The sequence below is a fragment of the Mustela nigripes genome, chromosome 2 (assembly GCF_022355385.1).
Source record: "Mustela nigripes isolate SB6536 chromosome 2, MUSNIG.SB6536, whole genome shotgun sequence".
Lineage (NCBI taxonomy): Eukaryota > Metazoa > Chordata > Mammalia > Carnivora > Mustelidae > Mustela > Mustela nigripes.
Genome location: NC_081558.1, coordinates 171071960 through 171090358, shown reverse-complemented (window position 1 = coordinate 171090358; position 18399 = coordinate 171071960). Strand labels below are relative to the sequence as shown.

The 18399-nt window shown below is 39.6% G+C and overlaps 1 protein-coding gene across 1 annotated transcript in view; it reads left to right on the top strand.

The window, feature by feature from the left end:
* TMEM45A (transmembrane protein 45A) overlaps window positions 1-18399 on the top strand; it is a 67243-nt gene that overhangs the window by 39824 nt on the left and 9020 nt on the right. The window contains exons 2-4 of the mRNA XM_059388146.1: window positions 9954-10145; window positions 11404-11616; window positions 14012-14196. Of these exons, the coding sequence (XP_059244129.1) occupies window positions 9956-10145; window positions 11404-11616; window positions 14012-14196 (588 nt within the window). The 5' untranslated portion in view covers window positions 9954-9955. The remainder of the gene's footprint in view (window positions 1-9953; window positions 10146-11403; window positions 11617-14011; window positions 14197-18399) is intronic.

Here is an 18399-nt window from a genome sequence, read left to right as displayed (position 1 = left end):
AGAGAGGCAGGCAGAGAGAGAGAGGGAGGAGGAAGCAGGCTCCCTGCTGAGCAGAGAGCCTGATGTGGGGCTCGATCCCAGGACCCTAGGATCATGACCTGAGCCGAAGGCAGAGGCTTTAACCCACTGAGCCACCCAGGCACCCCTAATTAACGTTTTCTAATAGACTAATAAGATTGAGCATCTTTTCCTATGCTTCTTTGCCATTCGCATATAAAAATACTTTAAAAAAAAAGATTTTATTTATTTATTTGTCAGAGAGAAAGAGTAAGAGGAGCACAAGCAGGGGGAGTGGCAGCAGAAGGAGAAACAGCACCACCATCCCCCCTCCCCCACTGGGCAAAGAGGTCAAGAAGGACTCAATCCTAGGACCTGGGATCCTGACCTGAGCTAAAGAGAGATGCTTAGCCACCCAGGCATCACTAAAAACTTTACTTTTTGAAGAGGGCAAATTTATCAGTCTTTTCTTTCATTACTTTACTTTTTTGTATTTTGTTTAAAAAATTCTTTCTTATCCCAAGGTCATAGGGATATTTTCAAATATTTTCTACTAAAAATTTTGGAGTTTTAGTTTCACATTTAGGTCTTTAATCCGCCTGGAATATATTTTTGAATCTGGTGTGAGGTGGGGATCTAGTTTGATTTTTATTCATTACTAGAGACTTGATTTTAAAAACACTAGTAATTTTTTCTTACTGATTGGTAATTTATATTGCTATTTTTGCCTTTTACCATCTTTCCATATAAGTAGCAGTTCTAGATGCATTTTCTGTTGTGTTCTACTCCTGTGGTAGAAGTGACTTCAATATCTCCTATAAGTTTCTGCCACCAAGAGTTTATTCATGCTGTTTCTTATGTCTAGAGTGCTTTTCCCTTTCAGCTCCACCTTTCAAAATCCCAATCATTCTTCAAAGTCCAGCTCAAATGTCCCTTATAGACTTATAGGATCCTGCAATATGCCTTTCTTACTCCTCTGAATCAAATGGAGGGGCTCAGCATACCTTAAGTGGTTTATTCCTTTACCATAAATCTTGGCTCGTCTCCTTGGTATCATAGTCATATGTTTTTGCCTTCTCTGTTCTGCCGAATAGTAAACATATATGTGTTGTTGTTATAAACAGAATAATGTCCACCACATTCGGATTCCTGGAACATGTGGCTATATTACTTTATGTGGCAAAAAAGGATTTTTCAGAGGTGATAAAATTAATGACCTTGAAATGAAGAGATTATTTTGTCAGGCCCAGTCTAATCATCTGTTCTTTAAAATTAGAGAACATTTTCCAGCTAAGTTGTAGGTACATTTGTTTACCATGGAGTTCCCTATTACCTGAAGGAGATTGTTGGATGTGTATGTAGTGCTCAGAAATTGTTCATTGACTTGAATTGTGAAGTAGTATGAAGCTGGGAACCATAGAATGATTTCTTTAAGTTCTTATCACAGCTCCAATCATATCTCTAGCATCTTCATTCTGTCAAGTGAAGTCATTGCAGATTAGTCAGACCAGCTTTCCTTTTAGTTGGCATCCCTGTGCACTCTGACTCTGACTATAATAGTGGCAAATAAAGATTCAAGCTACGTGCAGATCTTCACTTCCTTTACATGCAGAGACGTCTCAATGATAGAAACTCCCAGAACAGAAGCCTTTTTCCTTCCAGTGTTTAACCTAGTCAAAGGAACTTGGTGAGTACCGTTGGGTTTATTCGCAAACCTTTTCTGGTCTTTGCCCTTATCTAGGGGATTAGTCTGAGATAAGGACCTTGAAATCCTGCCTCTGATCTTAACTAACTCTGTGACTTAGAGTAGGTCAGAAGATATCCTGGAGTCTCAGTTTCTTCAGACCTATGGTGGAAATAATACTTCTTCCTTGAGTTGTTTCAAAAATAGAATAAACAGATACATGAGAAGTAATTAACATGAAGTAGATGTTCCATGAATGCTAACTTCCTTCCCTTCCCATCTCAGATGCACTATTAACAGAAACAGTCCAGGCCACTGTTTACTTCGAAGAGTTCATCACAGGCAGGTGATTTAACATAACATTTGTTCTTGTTTTCTGTTCGTTCGTTTTATTTTTCAATACATATGTCTTTGGATTGGCTCATTCTGTGTATTTTTTTTTTTAAATGTAGATTTCTGTTTGTCATTCTGGGTGTTTGGTTAAGACTAGCCCATGTGACATGGGTAGTTTTAGAATTTAAAGATTGATTAGGGGTATGGGTGTAAGAGGCTGGGGTGTAAAAGAGATCAAAATAAAATAAAACATCTTAATAATGTATGATAAAATAAAATAGAACAGAATGGCAGCAGTGTAGAATGGTTATTGTCTTCTTCTGGAGCCAGATTATCATTCTGGCCTCAGGAACAGTTGTTGAGCCTCAACTCTGCCCAGTATGAAGCAGATGGGAACAAGCCCAGCAGAGTTTATGACACTGATGGGAGACAGATGGCCTCTGGGGTATGGTGATAGGGAAGTCACATTTAAATTTCAGTGTCTTGGTGTCATTCTGCTTGTCTCCACATGGTCTAAACCTTTGGTTCTCAAAATTTAAGAATATAAAAAAATAACTGATGTGTGCTTATTTTAAATGCAGATTCATGGGCCTCCCCCAGATTGATTCAGTAGATCTAAAGTGGGTTCCAAGAATCTGCATTTAATTAACCACATCAGCTGTTTCTGAAACTGGTTGCCACCCAGGTCAGTGATTCAGGGTGATGGGGTTCCAGGCAGAAGCCCATCATTCATTGTGATTTATTGAATGCTAATTAGGTGCAAAGCATGATAGAGGATATGGCCCTCACTCACCGTGGGTTTATCATTGAGAAGGGAAACAAGACTGGCATACAGACAAGAAAACAGTTGCTAGCTCTTCAGGTTAGAGTCAAACTGCTGCTGCGTCTTCCTGTTTCACTCTGCGTAAACCTCATGTTGTTTTAGAATGTACTTGTCTACTAGTTTGTGTATTCCTTGAGGGCAACTGAGCTTCACTGATGACCTACAGCAATTTTATTCATCTTTTCTTATTCTTATAACTTTGGTTTTGGCTATGACTCCAACCCTAGCTCCTCCAACTCCTTCCTCTCTTTGAGGCATTGCATATTAGGGAATGGTTTGTCTTCATAGGACTTACTGGATCTGCTCTGTATGTTACTGCTCCCATACCATTCTGCTTGTCTTCTGTCCATCTTGATGACCTGGAAGAGATAGCAAAGATCACACATGCTCTAATTGGGCTTTGGTTCTCACAGCAGGGAACACATGTCTGAGACTAGTGGTCATGTGGGCGGGTGGCAAGGTGAGTTCTTGGGAATTACTCTATGGCACAATGTTTGGATATGAAGTAGGATTTCAAAAAGGGTGTGGCCCTAATATTTACATTTATGAAGGCATTGTGACATATTCTGAAGATTTATCTGCTGCCTTCATGCTGGAAAAACATAAGCACATTGGTTTCGTCTCTAAGAAGAAAGTAATTAGATTTAGACCAGTCAGTATCTTCTTTTTCTTCTTGAAGCAGGAACCATTATAAGTTCTTGGGAGAAGAGAATTGAGTTGGATTTGACATTGAGTAAAGTGTGAAGGTAAGGGTAATTTTATTAAGGAAACTTGAAATAGTTGAAATTTGGGAGAGAATGTACTGGTATGGAATGATGGAGTGATGGAGAACTTTAAAGCTACAAATGCTTGTATATACTTCGCTTCGAGTGTCAAGCAAATGGTAAAATGAAATTCAAGAAATAGTTAAAATTTTTTTTAGTGTATTGGGATTTATAAATGTGCTTAGAAAGGAGTCACTAAGATTTAGGTATACTTTATTTTGGTGGTGGCTCAAGATGAAATTTTAATTTAAGTTTTCCCCATGGTATTCATTTTATGTTGAAGTTAGTATTTGGCTGAGATTCCACCAAGAAAACTGTAGGATCTCTTTCCGTGAACTATTTTGAGTTCTCTCCTCTTTCTGTGCATTGGCCTGTTCTATGGTTTATGTGTCTGTAACACTGGGCATTAACACTTGACACCTAAGTTAGATCTTGGGATTTGTCCAGTATTATCTCTAAGTATTATAGTTTTAAAATATTTCCCTTTAGGATGGTGAGTGAGTGTGTAAATTTGGAGGACAGTGAGAAAAAAAGGGGCCAACCAGTATAGTAGGAGCCATTGCTTGTCATTAGCCCAGAGGATGGTGTTTGGTGTCATTAAGCGTAGAGGGTTTTGTTTTGTTTTTGATGGGGGAGGAGTATGAATTTTTAGGATAAATTGTAGCTGGAAGCTGGTGTTGAATTGCAACCCACCATTTCAGGCCTGGATGAACCACTTTCCCCATGAGATTATTTTAAGTGGCAAGATCAGGCAAGAAATATATTGAGGAAGGACCTTCTTGTTTCCTATTTTGGTGATCTTCCTGAGGTATCTGCTGGTTTTCTGGCAAGTATGATTTGCTTTGTAGGTGAGAAAAGCTTTCTTCCAAGGGAAATGTGTCTTCTTTTTGGATTTAGATCGAATCAAACTCTGGACTACTTGGCTTTTATGATCAGTAAATTACAGTCTCAGGCAATAGTAAAGCAAGGAACAAAAGATAAATTTATGGATAATGGTGTTCTAGGAGATCACAGTGAAGTAATATTTGAGAATGTGAGCAGTTTTTTTCTTTCCACAATGAAAGTGGGAAAAAAAAAATGAATACCATTTTCATTGCCAGGAGCAACTGGGTCTTTTGAGTCCCTTAGCTAGGCAAATATAGCAAGCTTTCTTTGACTTTATTTTGTTTGAGTTTTTTAAAACAGAGAAAAATTGAACCATCACATTGTTTCAGATTAAAAGGCTAAAATGCAGAAGTTCTATAACTGAGCTAGGAGCAATGCCTCATTTCTTTCCCTACCCTGATCACCTCATATCCCTCTTCAAAAACCTTCATCTACTCCCCATTACCTCCCTGTCATGTCCCAGTGGCTGTGCTGAGATATATTGGTTCACTCAGCTTTTGGGGCAGCAGGAACCTATTATAATGCTGGTCATGGAGGTGGATCGAGAAGATTATTTGGCCAGAGCCACACATGTAAGAAGGGCCCCAAATTTAAATTTTCCTGTTAGCTCCAACATAGGTAATATGGTTTCCATGTGTGTTGAAGGTATTTATCACAATACAGATGGAACTAGAGGGTATTATGCGAGCAGAGTCAGTCAGAGAAAGACAAATAGCATATGATTTCACTCATTTGTGGAATTTAAGAAACAAAACAGCTGAATATAGGGAAAGGGAAGGAAAAATAAAATAAAAACAGAGGCAAACCCTAAGAGATACTGAACTCTAGGCAATTCTAGGAAACAAACTGAGGGTTGCTGGAGGGCAGGGGGGTTAGGGGAAGGGATTATTGGATGATGGGCATTAAGGAGGCCACTTGATGTAATGAGCACTGGGTGTTATATACAACTGGTGGATTACTAAATTCTACCCCTGAAACTAATAATAGTACATGTCAACTAAATTAAATTTAAATTAAAAAATTTAAAAAATAAAAAAAATTTAAAATGAAGGTATTTATTAGGTAAATCTAAACACTGAAAAGCAATCGTGGTTTATGTAACTCTGTTTTGGCATCTTACACCTTTTAAAAATTTATCAGGGCATTAAAAATGGAGAATATCCCAGGCTCCTGGGCCTCCTCTGAGGAGTGGAGTGCTACCTGGCTTTTAATAGTGATGGGCATAACGACTAATGAAGAGGACAGATCTTGATTAACTAATCACACAAAGAATTCATTAAAATAAGAACTGGGTACCTTGAGAAGGTATTAAGGAAGTCTTCTCTTTGGGCCATCAGGGAGGATTTCCCTAGGCAGATGAAATTGAAAGCAAGGGAGTCAGCAAGATTTGGGGCAAGGGAGTGTTGATATAAGACAGTAAAAGCAATAGTTCTTAATAATCAATTAGTTTTCATAGGTGGCCTCTATGATGATTTTCATATTTTGAGTTTGAGCAAGTTAAGTGAATGGTAGTGGTGGTGTTACAAAATCAGTGACTATGGGGCGCCTGTGTGGCTCAGCGGGTTGGGCCGCTGCCTTCGGCTCAGGTCATGAACTTGGAGTACTGGGATCGAGCCCCACATTGAGCTCTCTGCTCGGCGGGCGGGGAGCCTGCTTCCTCCTCTCTCTCTGCCTGCCTCTCTGCCTGCTTGTGATCTCTCTCAAATAAGTAAATGAAATCTTAAAAAAAAAAAAATCAGTGACTAGGGGAAAATTATTTTCTGGTAGTGGGTGGGTAGATAAGATGATTAGTTCAATTTGTGGATATGTTGAGTATGAGCAAGTTTTGAGACATGAGAGTAGAGATGTTTTATAAATATATGATCCTTATTAGAAGGACTTAGTTACTCTTGTTAGTTTTGAATTTCAGAGTGTATAAGATGCTATCCAGGTTCAATGGTGGGGGGGGATAGAAAGAATAGATTTATGGTCTTTCTTCTTGCTTTCAAGAAGTTCATTCTTTAAATGCAGTCAGGGAATTAAATAACTACAGAAGATTCCAGTAACCTTCTAAGACAATAGTTGGAGAAATGTTACAAGCAGTACATGCATGACTGCCAAGAGAATTATGTAGATGCTTGTTGTGTTTCAGCAGTTTTGTCCAAGTAGAATTCCTCATTTGATTTTACTTTTATTCTACTTTAGTAGTTTGAGGTGAGTTGAGGATAACATGAGCTTGCTTATTACTATGGATTATTTACTTTAGAGGAACTTATTTTAATTTTAGGAGTTAGCTATTGTTCTTTGTCCCATTTCACAGAAGAGGAAACAGAGGCATTGAGAAGTTAAATAACTTGCCCAGGTCACTTAGCTAGTAAATGATAAAGTTGGGATTCAGTTCTAGTCAGCCTGAATCCAAAGCCCCTTCTCAGGTTTGAAAAAGGCTATTCTTTTCACTAAATATAGCCCCTATCACTTAAGTTATTTGAAAACTTTATTTTAAGTGGCTGTAGGGGTCCTTGGGTGGCTCAGTGGGTTAAGTGGCTGTAAAAAATTTTTAAATCCTTCTTCTGATTTTAGATAATGTATATTTTTAATTTTGGTGCCTGTATTTCTGGTTAATAAGTTTAGGATAGCTTCCTGGAAATGGGTTTCCTATACCAACAAATATAAAACCTTCAAATCTTCTTAAGACCTATCAAATTCTTCTCCAGAAAAGTACAAATAATTTACAGTCTGGATGTATTTTTCAATCCCACAGAAAAGCATATTTTAACACCATGTGGCTTCATAAGCCAAGGCAAAGAGGAGAACTCAGTGACACTGCTAAATATGATGGCTAGGATGAGGAATCACAGAATGTTCAAGCAGAAAGGAACATCAGGTGTCACCTAGGCCACCTCCTTCTTTTATTAAGAACTAAGGCTTTGAGAGGTTAATGGACATGCCCCAAAACACAACCCTAATTAGAGTCAGAGGACAAGAATGGGCACTTGGCATTATGTGATATACAACTGACCCTTAAATAACATGGGTACCAACCCCCTGCATAGTCAAAAATCCATGGATTACCCTTTACTACCCCAAAGCTGAACTACCAGCTTATGGTTGACTGAAAGCCTTACTGATAATATAAACAATCAATTAACACATATTTTGTATGCTATATATATCATGTACTTTATTATTATGATAAAGTAAGCTAGAGGAAAGAAAATTTTATGAAGAAAATCATAAGAGAAAATACATTTCCAGGATGTGTAAAAAAAAATCTGCATCTAAGTAGACACAAGCTGTTCAACCCTGTGTTGTCCAAGAGTCAACTATATTGAGTTGGAGTCTCTTAGAAGGTTTGGTTGATTTAGAGGCATGCCAAAATGTCTGCCAGGGGGTTCGACTAGAAATTTAAGAGACTCATACTGTTTGAGTTAACTTCAAAGTTCCCCCTTGAAACTTCACACTTGTGAAGGATGTGGAAGTCACCCAAAGGGGTCTTTCCTGAGCTGAGATGCCCAGTACCCACTCAAGGAGATAAAGCTCTCTGCTAGGCCAGAGGAAACCTGAAGTCTCCTTTCATCAGTTCTCCTATGTCTGGCCTACTGTGAGATTCATTAAGAGGATTCTGCATTCTCTCTTCATTATTCTGTTGATGGTACAGTACTTGTGAACAAAGCGCTGCTCACATGATTCAAGACTGATTTTCTATAGCACTGACCAAAAATGGAGGATAGTTCTTTTTATTATTTGCTGCACCATGTAAACATAAGAGTTGTATAAACTATTTACAGTTTGATTTGGCTTGGTATCCATCTGGATAGGCTGGATTAAGCTCTTTAAGCCAGCTTAATTTAGCACAATTAATCTGAAGCAGACTGGTTGACCATCCACTATGTTCTGGATAAGCCATGCAAAGGTTGCCATGACAGGGGACAGGTGAGTTAAAGGAGTCATGTAGGCCCCTAACTCACTCAGCCTGGAAATGACAAGTGCCATCATGGTTTTTATTTGTTTCTTTAGGTAGGATAAAATAGTTTTCTCATGTTTCTATTTATTTATTTTTTTTTAAAGATTTTTTCTTTATTTATCTGACAGAGATCACAAGTAGGCAGAGAGGCAGGCAGAGAGAGAGGAGGAAGCAGGCTCCCTGCAGAGCAGAAAGCCCAATGTGGGGCTCGATCCCAGGACCCTGGGATCATGACCTGAGCCGAAGGCAGAGGCTTAACCCACTGAGCCACCCAGGTGCCCCTCATGTTTCTATTTAAATTGCAGTTAGTTAACATACCATGTGGATTGGTTTCAGGAGTAGAATCCAGTGATTCATCACCTACACACAACTCCCAGTGCTCATAACAACAAATGCCCTCCTTAATGCCTATCATCCATTTAGCCAATTCCACTATTCACCTTCCCTCCAGCAACCCTCAGTTTGTTTTCTATAGTTGAGTCTCTTTTGGTTTGCCTCTCTCTGTGTTTTTATCTCATTTTATTTTTCCTTCCCTTCCCCTATGTTTATCTGTTTTGTTTCTCAAATTCCACATATGAGTGAAATCATTGGTATTTGTCTCTCTCTGACTGACTTATTTCACTTAGCATAATTCCCTCTAGTTCCATCCACACGGTTGCAAATAGCAAGATTTCCTTCTCTTTGATGTCTGAGTAATATTCCATTGTAAAAAAATACCACACCTTTGTTAGCAATTCACCAGTTGATGGGCACTTGTGCTCATTCTATAGTTTGGTTAATGTTGATAATGCTACTATAAATATTAGGGTGCATGAACCCCTTTGAGTGTATTTTTGTATCACTTTGGTAAATACCTAGTAGTGCAATTGCTGGGTCATAGGGTATCTCTATTTTTAACTTTTTGAGGCACCTCCATACTGTTTAGAAACATGGTTTTGATTCACCTGAAGAGGCTAGGAAAAGTCTTTGGAGAAATGGTTGAATATTTGATGAGCACTAATGGTCTCTTTTGTATACTCAATGCTTGATACTTTGAAATTACTTAAAAAATTATAGGCAATTTTATATCATTTCAAGTATTAAACATACAGGTAAAATTTTCATATTACTTTCCTCCAAATATGCTTAAAGTGTAAATATATGGTGTTGCACATGCTATCATTTAAGAAATCCTTGAACTCCCTCTTGAAAACATAACTCTTGCTTAATAGTGTGAGATTTGGGCAATTCACTTACCTGTCTAAACCCGTGTCCCAGTTGAAAATGGAGAGATTGTATGTTGTAGAGATTGTGTGCAGAACATTTGACATAGTGCCTAGCACAAGGTAAGCGTTCAATGAATATGCATGTTTTCCTTGTTGGTATTGTTGACATTGCAGTGATTGACAGTAATATCAACTCCTCTTAAATCAATGGTATATCTACTATCATCAGAAAATACTGTATTTTATGAAAGTGAGTGATGTTTTGGCTAAGTTCTGGAAACAAAATGTCTTCATCTTCTATATGTTCTTATTTTGGTAGACATGGGGAATTTCAAAGGTCATGCCCTCCCTGGAACCTTCTTCATTATCATGGGTATTTGGTGGACCATCAAGTGCATTCTGAAGTATGCCTTCAAAAAGCACAAAAGGACTTCCTACCTTGGCTCCAAAGCATTATTCCATCGAATAGAAATTTTTGAGGGAATTGTATTAATTGGCATGGCCATCACTGGTGAGTGTACCATTTCTGTGTTCTGTTTTCTCCTTTTGGGTATTTCTACATCAAAGAGAAAATTAAATATCAAATCAAGAAATTGCTAAAATGAATTTTTATTAAAAAATCTCTGAACACATATTTTAATTGTAACTTCTATCTGATTATAGTTTGTTAGAAGGGGACACTTCATGTTTATACAGAAGGCTATTCCTTAATGAGTCAGTCATAGATATTAACTTGCCTGACCACTCAACGTGACTTTCCTTTATCGAATTAGTTGGAACCTTGAACTAGTTTTATAATATTTATTCTGATGCCTGAAAGAGTAAACTCTATCAGAAACCATTTTTCAAAATGATGCCAAAATAACCAAGTTATTGTGGGAAAGCCTTAGTTGTAAGTTGTTGCTGATGGACTGTACAGAGGGGTCAGGCTGAAGAAGACCTTACTTTATATACTCATCCTTTTTTGCATTATTCTTAAATTGAAAAGGGAAGTTAGGCCAGATGACTTCTAAGGACTTTTCATTGACTATAAGGTTCTGAGAAAATTTTCTGTGGTTTTAGAATTCCCTGGTAGCCTCTCCTTTGTGAAAAGCAGAACTTTCTCCTTTCCCTTTAGATTTCTTCATGCTTTATTCATGGCAATAGGTCTTTGCTATGGACATGAAATTACAGAGCAACCATTTCCAAAGAGAGGAATTGCCTTGCCAGATTCCATAGATTGACACATACAGCAGTATTTTAAAGAAAGTTTTACTGTTTCTGTACCTGACCAGACCGTGTGCTATAATCTGTGTTTTCTCAGTTATCCTTAATTGAGGAAAAGCTGAACCCTAGTCTTTTGATTCTGAATCAAGCACAACTCTCCTTTTCGTGGTAGCTACCCAAAGATGCTATCCAAAGATGTAGGGTGTGTCAGAAGGAAGTAATCAGCCTTTGTACAATTTATCTAGTCATTACATGAAAATGGGAACTAAGACCATCAGTGGAACTGGTCATGGAGCTATGAAGAACTGAAATGATCAACTTTGAAGATCTGAAATAACTAGCTGTCTGACTAAATTGGTTATCTTTGACTAAATGTTGATCATCCAAACCAGTGTTTGAACTGAAAGCACCAGTACTTAGCTGTTAAGGAATAGCCCAGAAAGAACAATCAGCATCATAGAAGGACATTAGATTTGAATAAGCCATGGGTTCATTCAGTTTCTTCCTGCTTTCTTTGTGAAGTCATGGAAAGGGTTGCTAAAACTGTGATATCTCCTTTGCAGGCATGCTCGGGGAGCAGTTTATTCCTGGTGGGCCCCACCTAGCCTTATATGACTATAAAGAGGGCCAGTGGGTCGAACTCTTGAGCTGGCATCATTTCACCATGTATTTCTTCTTTGGGCTGCTGGGTGTGGCGAACATCTTGTGTTTTATCATCAGTTCACTTCCCACTTCCTTAACCAAGTTAATGTTGTCGAATGGCTTATTCGTGGAGGGTAAGTATAAGTGAGTATGTTCCTGTTTCACTATCCTTGGACACTTGTCTAGGCCTGTACAATAATATTCCTTTAGTGTCTAGGTGCTGCCTTGATCAATTGGGCCATCTGTTTGGGCCATGGGGAGATCCTTAGATGTCCTGCATAGGATGCCAAGGATTTTCCCTCCCTACTGACTCATACAGTAAAATAAGACAAGCACCATCATTTGATGTGCTTTATTCACATTTTAAATCATTCTTAAAGAACCAGCTGCCATGGTTATTTATCTCTAGGTTATCCTGGAGAGAATTATTATTTCTGTTTAAACAAGTGAAACTGAGTTTAGGGTAGTGAAGCATGAGTATCTTTTTTTTTTTTTTTTAAGATTTTATTTATTTATTTGACAGGCAGAGAGGCAGGCAGAGAGAGAGGAGGAAGCAGGCTCCCCACTAAGCAGAGAGCCCCATGCAGGGCTCGATCCCAGGACCCTGGGATCATGACCTCAGCCAAAGGCAGAGGCTTTAACCCACTGAGCCACCCAGGCACCCTGTAGCATGAGTACCCTGAAACAAGGAGACCACTCACAGCAACCTACTAACCTGCTATCTAGCTATGTTCATATTGATATACCGAAGCTTCACCATGACATGATAAGTGGAGTCAAAAATCAGTCACTAAAAATAGGAGGTCCTATTTTTGAAAGGTTAATGAAAAATACTTTTTGTTCAGTTGATGTCCCTTTTACTGTGTAGGGAAAACAGGTGTTTAGTAACTTGTTTTCATTTATTGTATTTTTAAGGAATAGATTGATTATGGAACTAAAAAAGCCCATGGGGTACCTAGGTGGCTCAGTTGTTAAACATCTGCCAACTCAGGTCATGATCTCAGGGTCCTGGGATCGAGCCCCTCGTTGGGCTCCCTGCTCAGCAAGAAGCCTGTTTTTCTCTCTCTCCCACTCCCACTCCCCCTGCTTGTGTTCCTTCTCACTGTCTGTCAAATAAATAAATAAAATCTAAAAAAAAAAAAAAAAAAGAACTAAAAAAGTCCCAGATTTTCAGGAGGGGCCAATTCCTAACTGTCCACCTTCCCTCCCATATCTGAATATAAGGACTTTTGCCAACCCCTCTCTGAGAACAAAGGCTAGCTAAAAGAAGGGCATCGAAAACGAATGACAAGATTCTCAGTATTTCAGGGTCTTACCATATTTTGAGTGAACATCTTTTCCTCCTCATGTACATGAAAAGGTTGAAGATAAAGCTGGAATCTGCTCATGGGATTAAAAAATATAGGTAGTTACTACTTCTTGGGAGCTTCCAGAGCATTTTTTCATACCCAGCAAAGTCCTCTTTTATGATTTGTACATATATGTATTTGCTTACTCCAATGGGCTGAATTCCTTTAGGCGAGGCTGTTTCATTCATCTGTGTGTTCACCCTAACTCTTTCTCCTGTCCCATCCCCCTTACTATTCATCCTCCTGCATAGAAGATGCTTTGAAATATAGTTTAAAAATCATGATATGTTAGACAAGGAAAAGGGAAAAGGAGTGATCGATCCTTATTCTTAAGAGGTAGTGATGTTGGGTTCAAGGCTAGGGGCGCCTGGGTGGCCCAGTGGGTTAAGCTGCTGCCTTCGGCTCAGGTCATGATCTCAGGGTCCTGGGATCGAGTCCCGCATCAGGCTCTCTGCTCAGCAGGGAGCCTGCTTCCTCCTCTCTCTCTGCCTGCCTCTCTACCTGCTTGTGATCTCTCTCTGTCAAATAAATAAATAAAATCTTAAAAAAATAATAATAAATAGGGACACCTGGGTGGCTCAGTGGGTTGGGCCGCTGCCTTCGGCTCGGGTCATGATCTCACGGTCCTGGGATCGAGTCCCGCATCGGGCTCTCTGCTCAGCGGGGAGCCTGCTTCCCTCTCTCTCTCTCTGCCCGCCTCTCCATCTACTTGTGATATCTCTCTGTCAAATAAATAAATAAAATCTTAAAAAATAATAATAATAAATAAATAAAAGAGGTAGTGATGTTGGGAGGCCTGGGTGACTCAGTGGGTTAAGCTTCTGCTTTCAGCTCAGGTCCTGATTCCAGGGTGCTGGGATTGAGTCCTGCCATCAGTCTCCTTGCTCAGCAGGGAAACTGCTTCTCCCCCTGGTTGTGCTCACTCTCTCTCTGACAAATAGCATCTTAAAAAAAAAAAAAAAAAAAAGAAGTGGTGAGGACTCCAAAAAAATACTAGAGGTTTCCATTATTGTGGGAAGCAGAGAGCACTTGATATTTTGGACAAATTGGTGTGTGTGCATGTGTGTGTGTAAAATTCTGTGGGGTTGGGGAGAGACAGAGGGAGAGACAGAGAGAAAGAAATGGTAGATGTCCCTTGGTTTCACTGAATAAGAGAAACTGTTTCTTTCCTCTCTATCAGCTTTTGTCTTGTACAATCACACTCATGGCCGGGAAATGCTGGACATCTTTGTGCACCAGCTGCTGGTCTTGGCCGTCTTTGTGGCAGGCCTGATTGCCTTCTTGGAGCTCTTCATACGGACCAATATCACTGTGGAACTTCTTCGGACAAGCTTTATCCTGCTTCAGGGGAGCTGGTTTTGGCAGGTGAGTCGGGGCCTCCAGTGAAGGCATCTGGTGTTTCCATCTGTACTCTTTTCTCTTTAATGGGGTATTTTGATCCAGAATCAGGGACTTCCTTCTGATGTGCCACCTGTAGTGAGACTGTGGATCTTTGAGAGGTAATGTTTCTTTGAGTAGCCCAGAGGCCCTAGTGGGAGTGCTGGCAGAGCGACTGGAAAGTAAGTGGGGTGTGGCCATCTTCCTCACACACCTGGATATCCATAATGTAGGAATTCTGGGCCATTGCTTGTTGTGGACAGCAGGTGCTAATGCTAACGCAATTTACAGCCTAATGAGTAACGAGCTTGAGAAATATATGAAAAGCAGAAAGGAGAGGAAATGACTAATTATTGAGAAACAATGATGTGCCGACGACTCTACAGGACTATTTCATACATGTTGTTTCAATTTGGTCCTCACAGTGACTTGGAAGTTAGGTATTACCATCCCAAATTTATGGATAGGACTCTGGGAGATGATGTGACTATCCCAGACTCACACAGTAATGGAACTAGCATCTAAATGTGGGTCTGGTTGACCCCAAGTCCCGGGCTCTTTCCATTTTACTCTGTTGACTACCTAAGCTTGGCGTGTTGTCAAAAACATGTATTCCAATTAGTGAACTTATATTTTATAGACACTGGTAAATCATACTCTAATATGTACATATAGATGTAAGGAAATCCCGAGATGAAAGGTAAATGTGGTTTAATAGGGGATGACTTCTTAGAGGAGATATTTCATCATCAGAAAGCAGAAACTTGGGATGAGGTTATCGCAGGGATTGGCAAGCTATTAGTGTTCCATTAATAATTAATGCTTTATTAAGAATCTGAGGGAAGAAGCATGGGCTGTCACAACTGAGAATAGGCTGACCTAATGTCCCTTCTGGCAGAGAAATAATGTTTTCACATTTTACCAAAAGCTTTTCTAGGAAAGAGCTATGGGGTTAAAAATCTTTGGGCATAAATCTGTGACTATTTAAAAATCTTTTCCATCTATGAGTATGTCTAGACTAGTTTCCTTTTTTACCTGGTGGCTAGACTAAATAACGTTTGGAGACTTAAAGAAAAATGAACATTTAATACCAGTACAAACACACATACTGGCAGGAAATGAAGGTTTAGCTGTAGTACCTCTCTCCACCCTCAGATTCCTCTGAAACAAAAATGTCTGGAGACATAGATGAATTTATTCTGCTTTTTATTTTGATGTTATGTGTGGTAAGTGAATGTTTATGGCCAAAACTCTGTTATAAACTAATAATAGGACATCGTGAATTGCTTTTCACCATATTTTTTCTCTCTCTACTTGTCCATAGGAGGTTAATGCTAGTGCATAAACAATATGTAGACAGATTAGCACACCTAGATTCTTGGAACTATAAAGAAGTTGGGAAATGAGTGAGGCAAATGTTCAGATTGGCCATTTTTTTATAACTCATACGTAAATGATGGGGTAACAGGCAAACTTCAAGAGAACGACGCTCCCAATCTTTAAGAATGGTTTCTTTCCTGAAGCTCATTACAGTCAGATATGTTTTCTCAGAGACCGTCAAGGCGCACACAGGAGTTGTGTCTTTCCACAATGTCCGCTTTATTCGATCATGAAGCAAAGTTAAATCACAATGATAAAGCAGGTTCGGGATTCCAAACTCAATGACATTTCACCGTGTGATTAAACTTGGCTTGTTACACAGCACACAAAGCAGGACAAGACAAATCACACAACAAGCAAGATAACAAAAGGGTGTAGGAGGTTAACGAACCAAACTCGATGTCAGTCTGTGGGCAGGCAGTTGAGATAAGGCCTCTGTCGACCTCGGTTTGGTCCGTGTCAGCTCTCCACACGTAACTGCTTATGTTCAAGCAGTGAAGGATCTCGGTTCTGTTTGGAGATCCACTGGGCAGAGCCTTCCACAGCAGCTGCTGTTTTGAAATGGTGAGACAGAGAGGGATTCATATCTGAAGAGTCTGACAGTTTGCTGCCAAAATCCTTCCTTTTTTAAAGGGATTTAATTGGTTTTGGGTCCTTGCAGACCTCCTCTGGTTCTACTTGCTATCAGTTCTGGGGTCCCCGCCATACTGCCTAGCTCCTGCTTGACATGAGGGACTCCATTTTGCTCTCTTCAAAAACCTATCCATATCATGCAATTTAAAAAGGAAAAAGATTTCCTTCAGGCCCATTCATTCCATGAAACATGGTTTATCTGAAACTGTGGGAAAATACTTTTTTGTTTTTTTAAGATTTATTTATTTATTTGAGAGAGCAAGAGAGGGGTGGGGAGGGGCAGATGGAGAGGGAGAGAGAGAGAAAATCTCAGGCAGATTTCCCACTGAGCACCAAGCCCAGACCAGGGGTCCTGGCAGGATGGAATACTCAGTCTCACAACTTTGAGATCATGATCTGAGCCAAAATCAGGAGTCTGATGCTTAACTAACTGAGTCACCCAGACACCCCTGTGGGAGAGTATTTTTAAAGCTCATTTTTGCACTTTGTCATTTCCAAGTTCCTCCCCATCACTGTCCGAGTTGAGGCAGAGACCCTTGTGGAGGAGGAAGATACTTCTGTGGTCTTTACTTCCCATTACTTTGACCAGTATCTCATGCATCACCCACCCCTCATTAATGCCCCAGGGACTCCTCCCATGACTTCCCAGATCCTAAGCCTAAGTAAATGCAACTTTGTTTTACCTTTAAGAAAGATAAAAGTTCTGAATCTTGGAACACTGAAAAAAAAAAAAAAAAGAAAAGATAAAAGTTCATTCAGAGATGTCAAAAAGACCCAACTAAGCAGTAATGGTCAGAAGTCTGGTATGGTAGATCAAACACTTGTTTAAGACTAATAGTGTTAAAATAAGTGATTGGAGTATAAGACATAAAACACTAGGAAATTCAAACTTTAACCTATGGGAAACGAGCCCCTGGCTTGTTGTATATTAGGGAAGATAATTATTTACATTTTAAATGTGATATTAAACTAGTCAAAACCAGATATTCAGGAATGCCATAGAAGATACAGCAAGAAAAAAAATCTTTTTCAGACCTTTTTTTTTGGTTAGAATTTTACATTAGGAAGCAAATTAGGATACCCAATGAGAGAGTAGTGGCTGATTCTATATTTCAAGTAGAAATTTATTCTTTCACTCTTTTGGAGGCCAGAAGTCTTGAAATCAAGGTGTCAGTATGTTGGGGGCCCAAAGGCAGAATCTGTGCTATGCCTCTCTCCTTGAGAGCTGCCAGCAATCCTTGACATACCTTGGCCTATGGCAGCGTAACTTCAGCTTCTGCCTCCAGAGCCACACCTGTGTGTTTCTGTGTACCTGTGTCTTCACATGGCCTTCCATAATGACACCGGTCATTGAATTTAGGGCCAGTTCTAATCCACTATGACCTTATCTCGAGTTGATGACATCTGCAGAGACTTTATTTCCAAATAATGTCACATTCACAGGCACCAAGTATTAGGACATCAACATATCCTTTCGAGGCACACAACATAACTCGCAACAACTGCTAACCTCTATCTCTGGGAGCTGTAGCAAATCACTCCCCAAGCAGGGAAAGATGGGTGGATGGCATTGGAAGGACATTGGTGGGACCAGTAGGTAAGAACTGGGGAGCTGGTCCATAGTTCATTACACTCAACTCTCCCTTAAAGATATTTACTTGAGGGACGCCTGGGTGGCTCAGTTGGTTAAGCGGCTGCCTTCGGCTCAGGTCATGATCCCAGCGTCCTGGGATGGAGTCCCACATTGGGCTCCTTGCTTGGCAGGGAGCCTGCTTCTCCCTCTGCCTCTGTCTGCCTGTGCTTGCTCTTGCTTCTCTCTCTATGAAAAATAAATAAATAAAATCTTAAAAAAAAAAAAGATACTTACTTGACACAATTTCTTTGTTACCTTTTGTAAGTTGCTTCAAAAGGAGGGCAGGAGGGGAATGAGGATAATGATATCTTATTCTTGGGGTTATGATGAGGACTGAGAATTATTGTGTAGTTTATGTGCATGAATGAGGTTAAGGTGCCCCACACCTAATGATACATATATTGGGTGGTACAAAGAGAATTCTTTAGAATGGGAAATAGGAACAAGTGATTAAGATCCAAGTCTTATTTTTTCCTAATTTACTCAGGTTATGTGAAATTTCAAACAGAAATGGAATTAAAGTTTCACTCATAACTATGGACTAA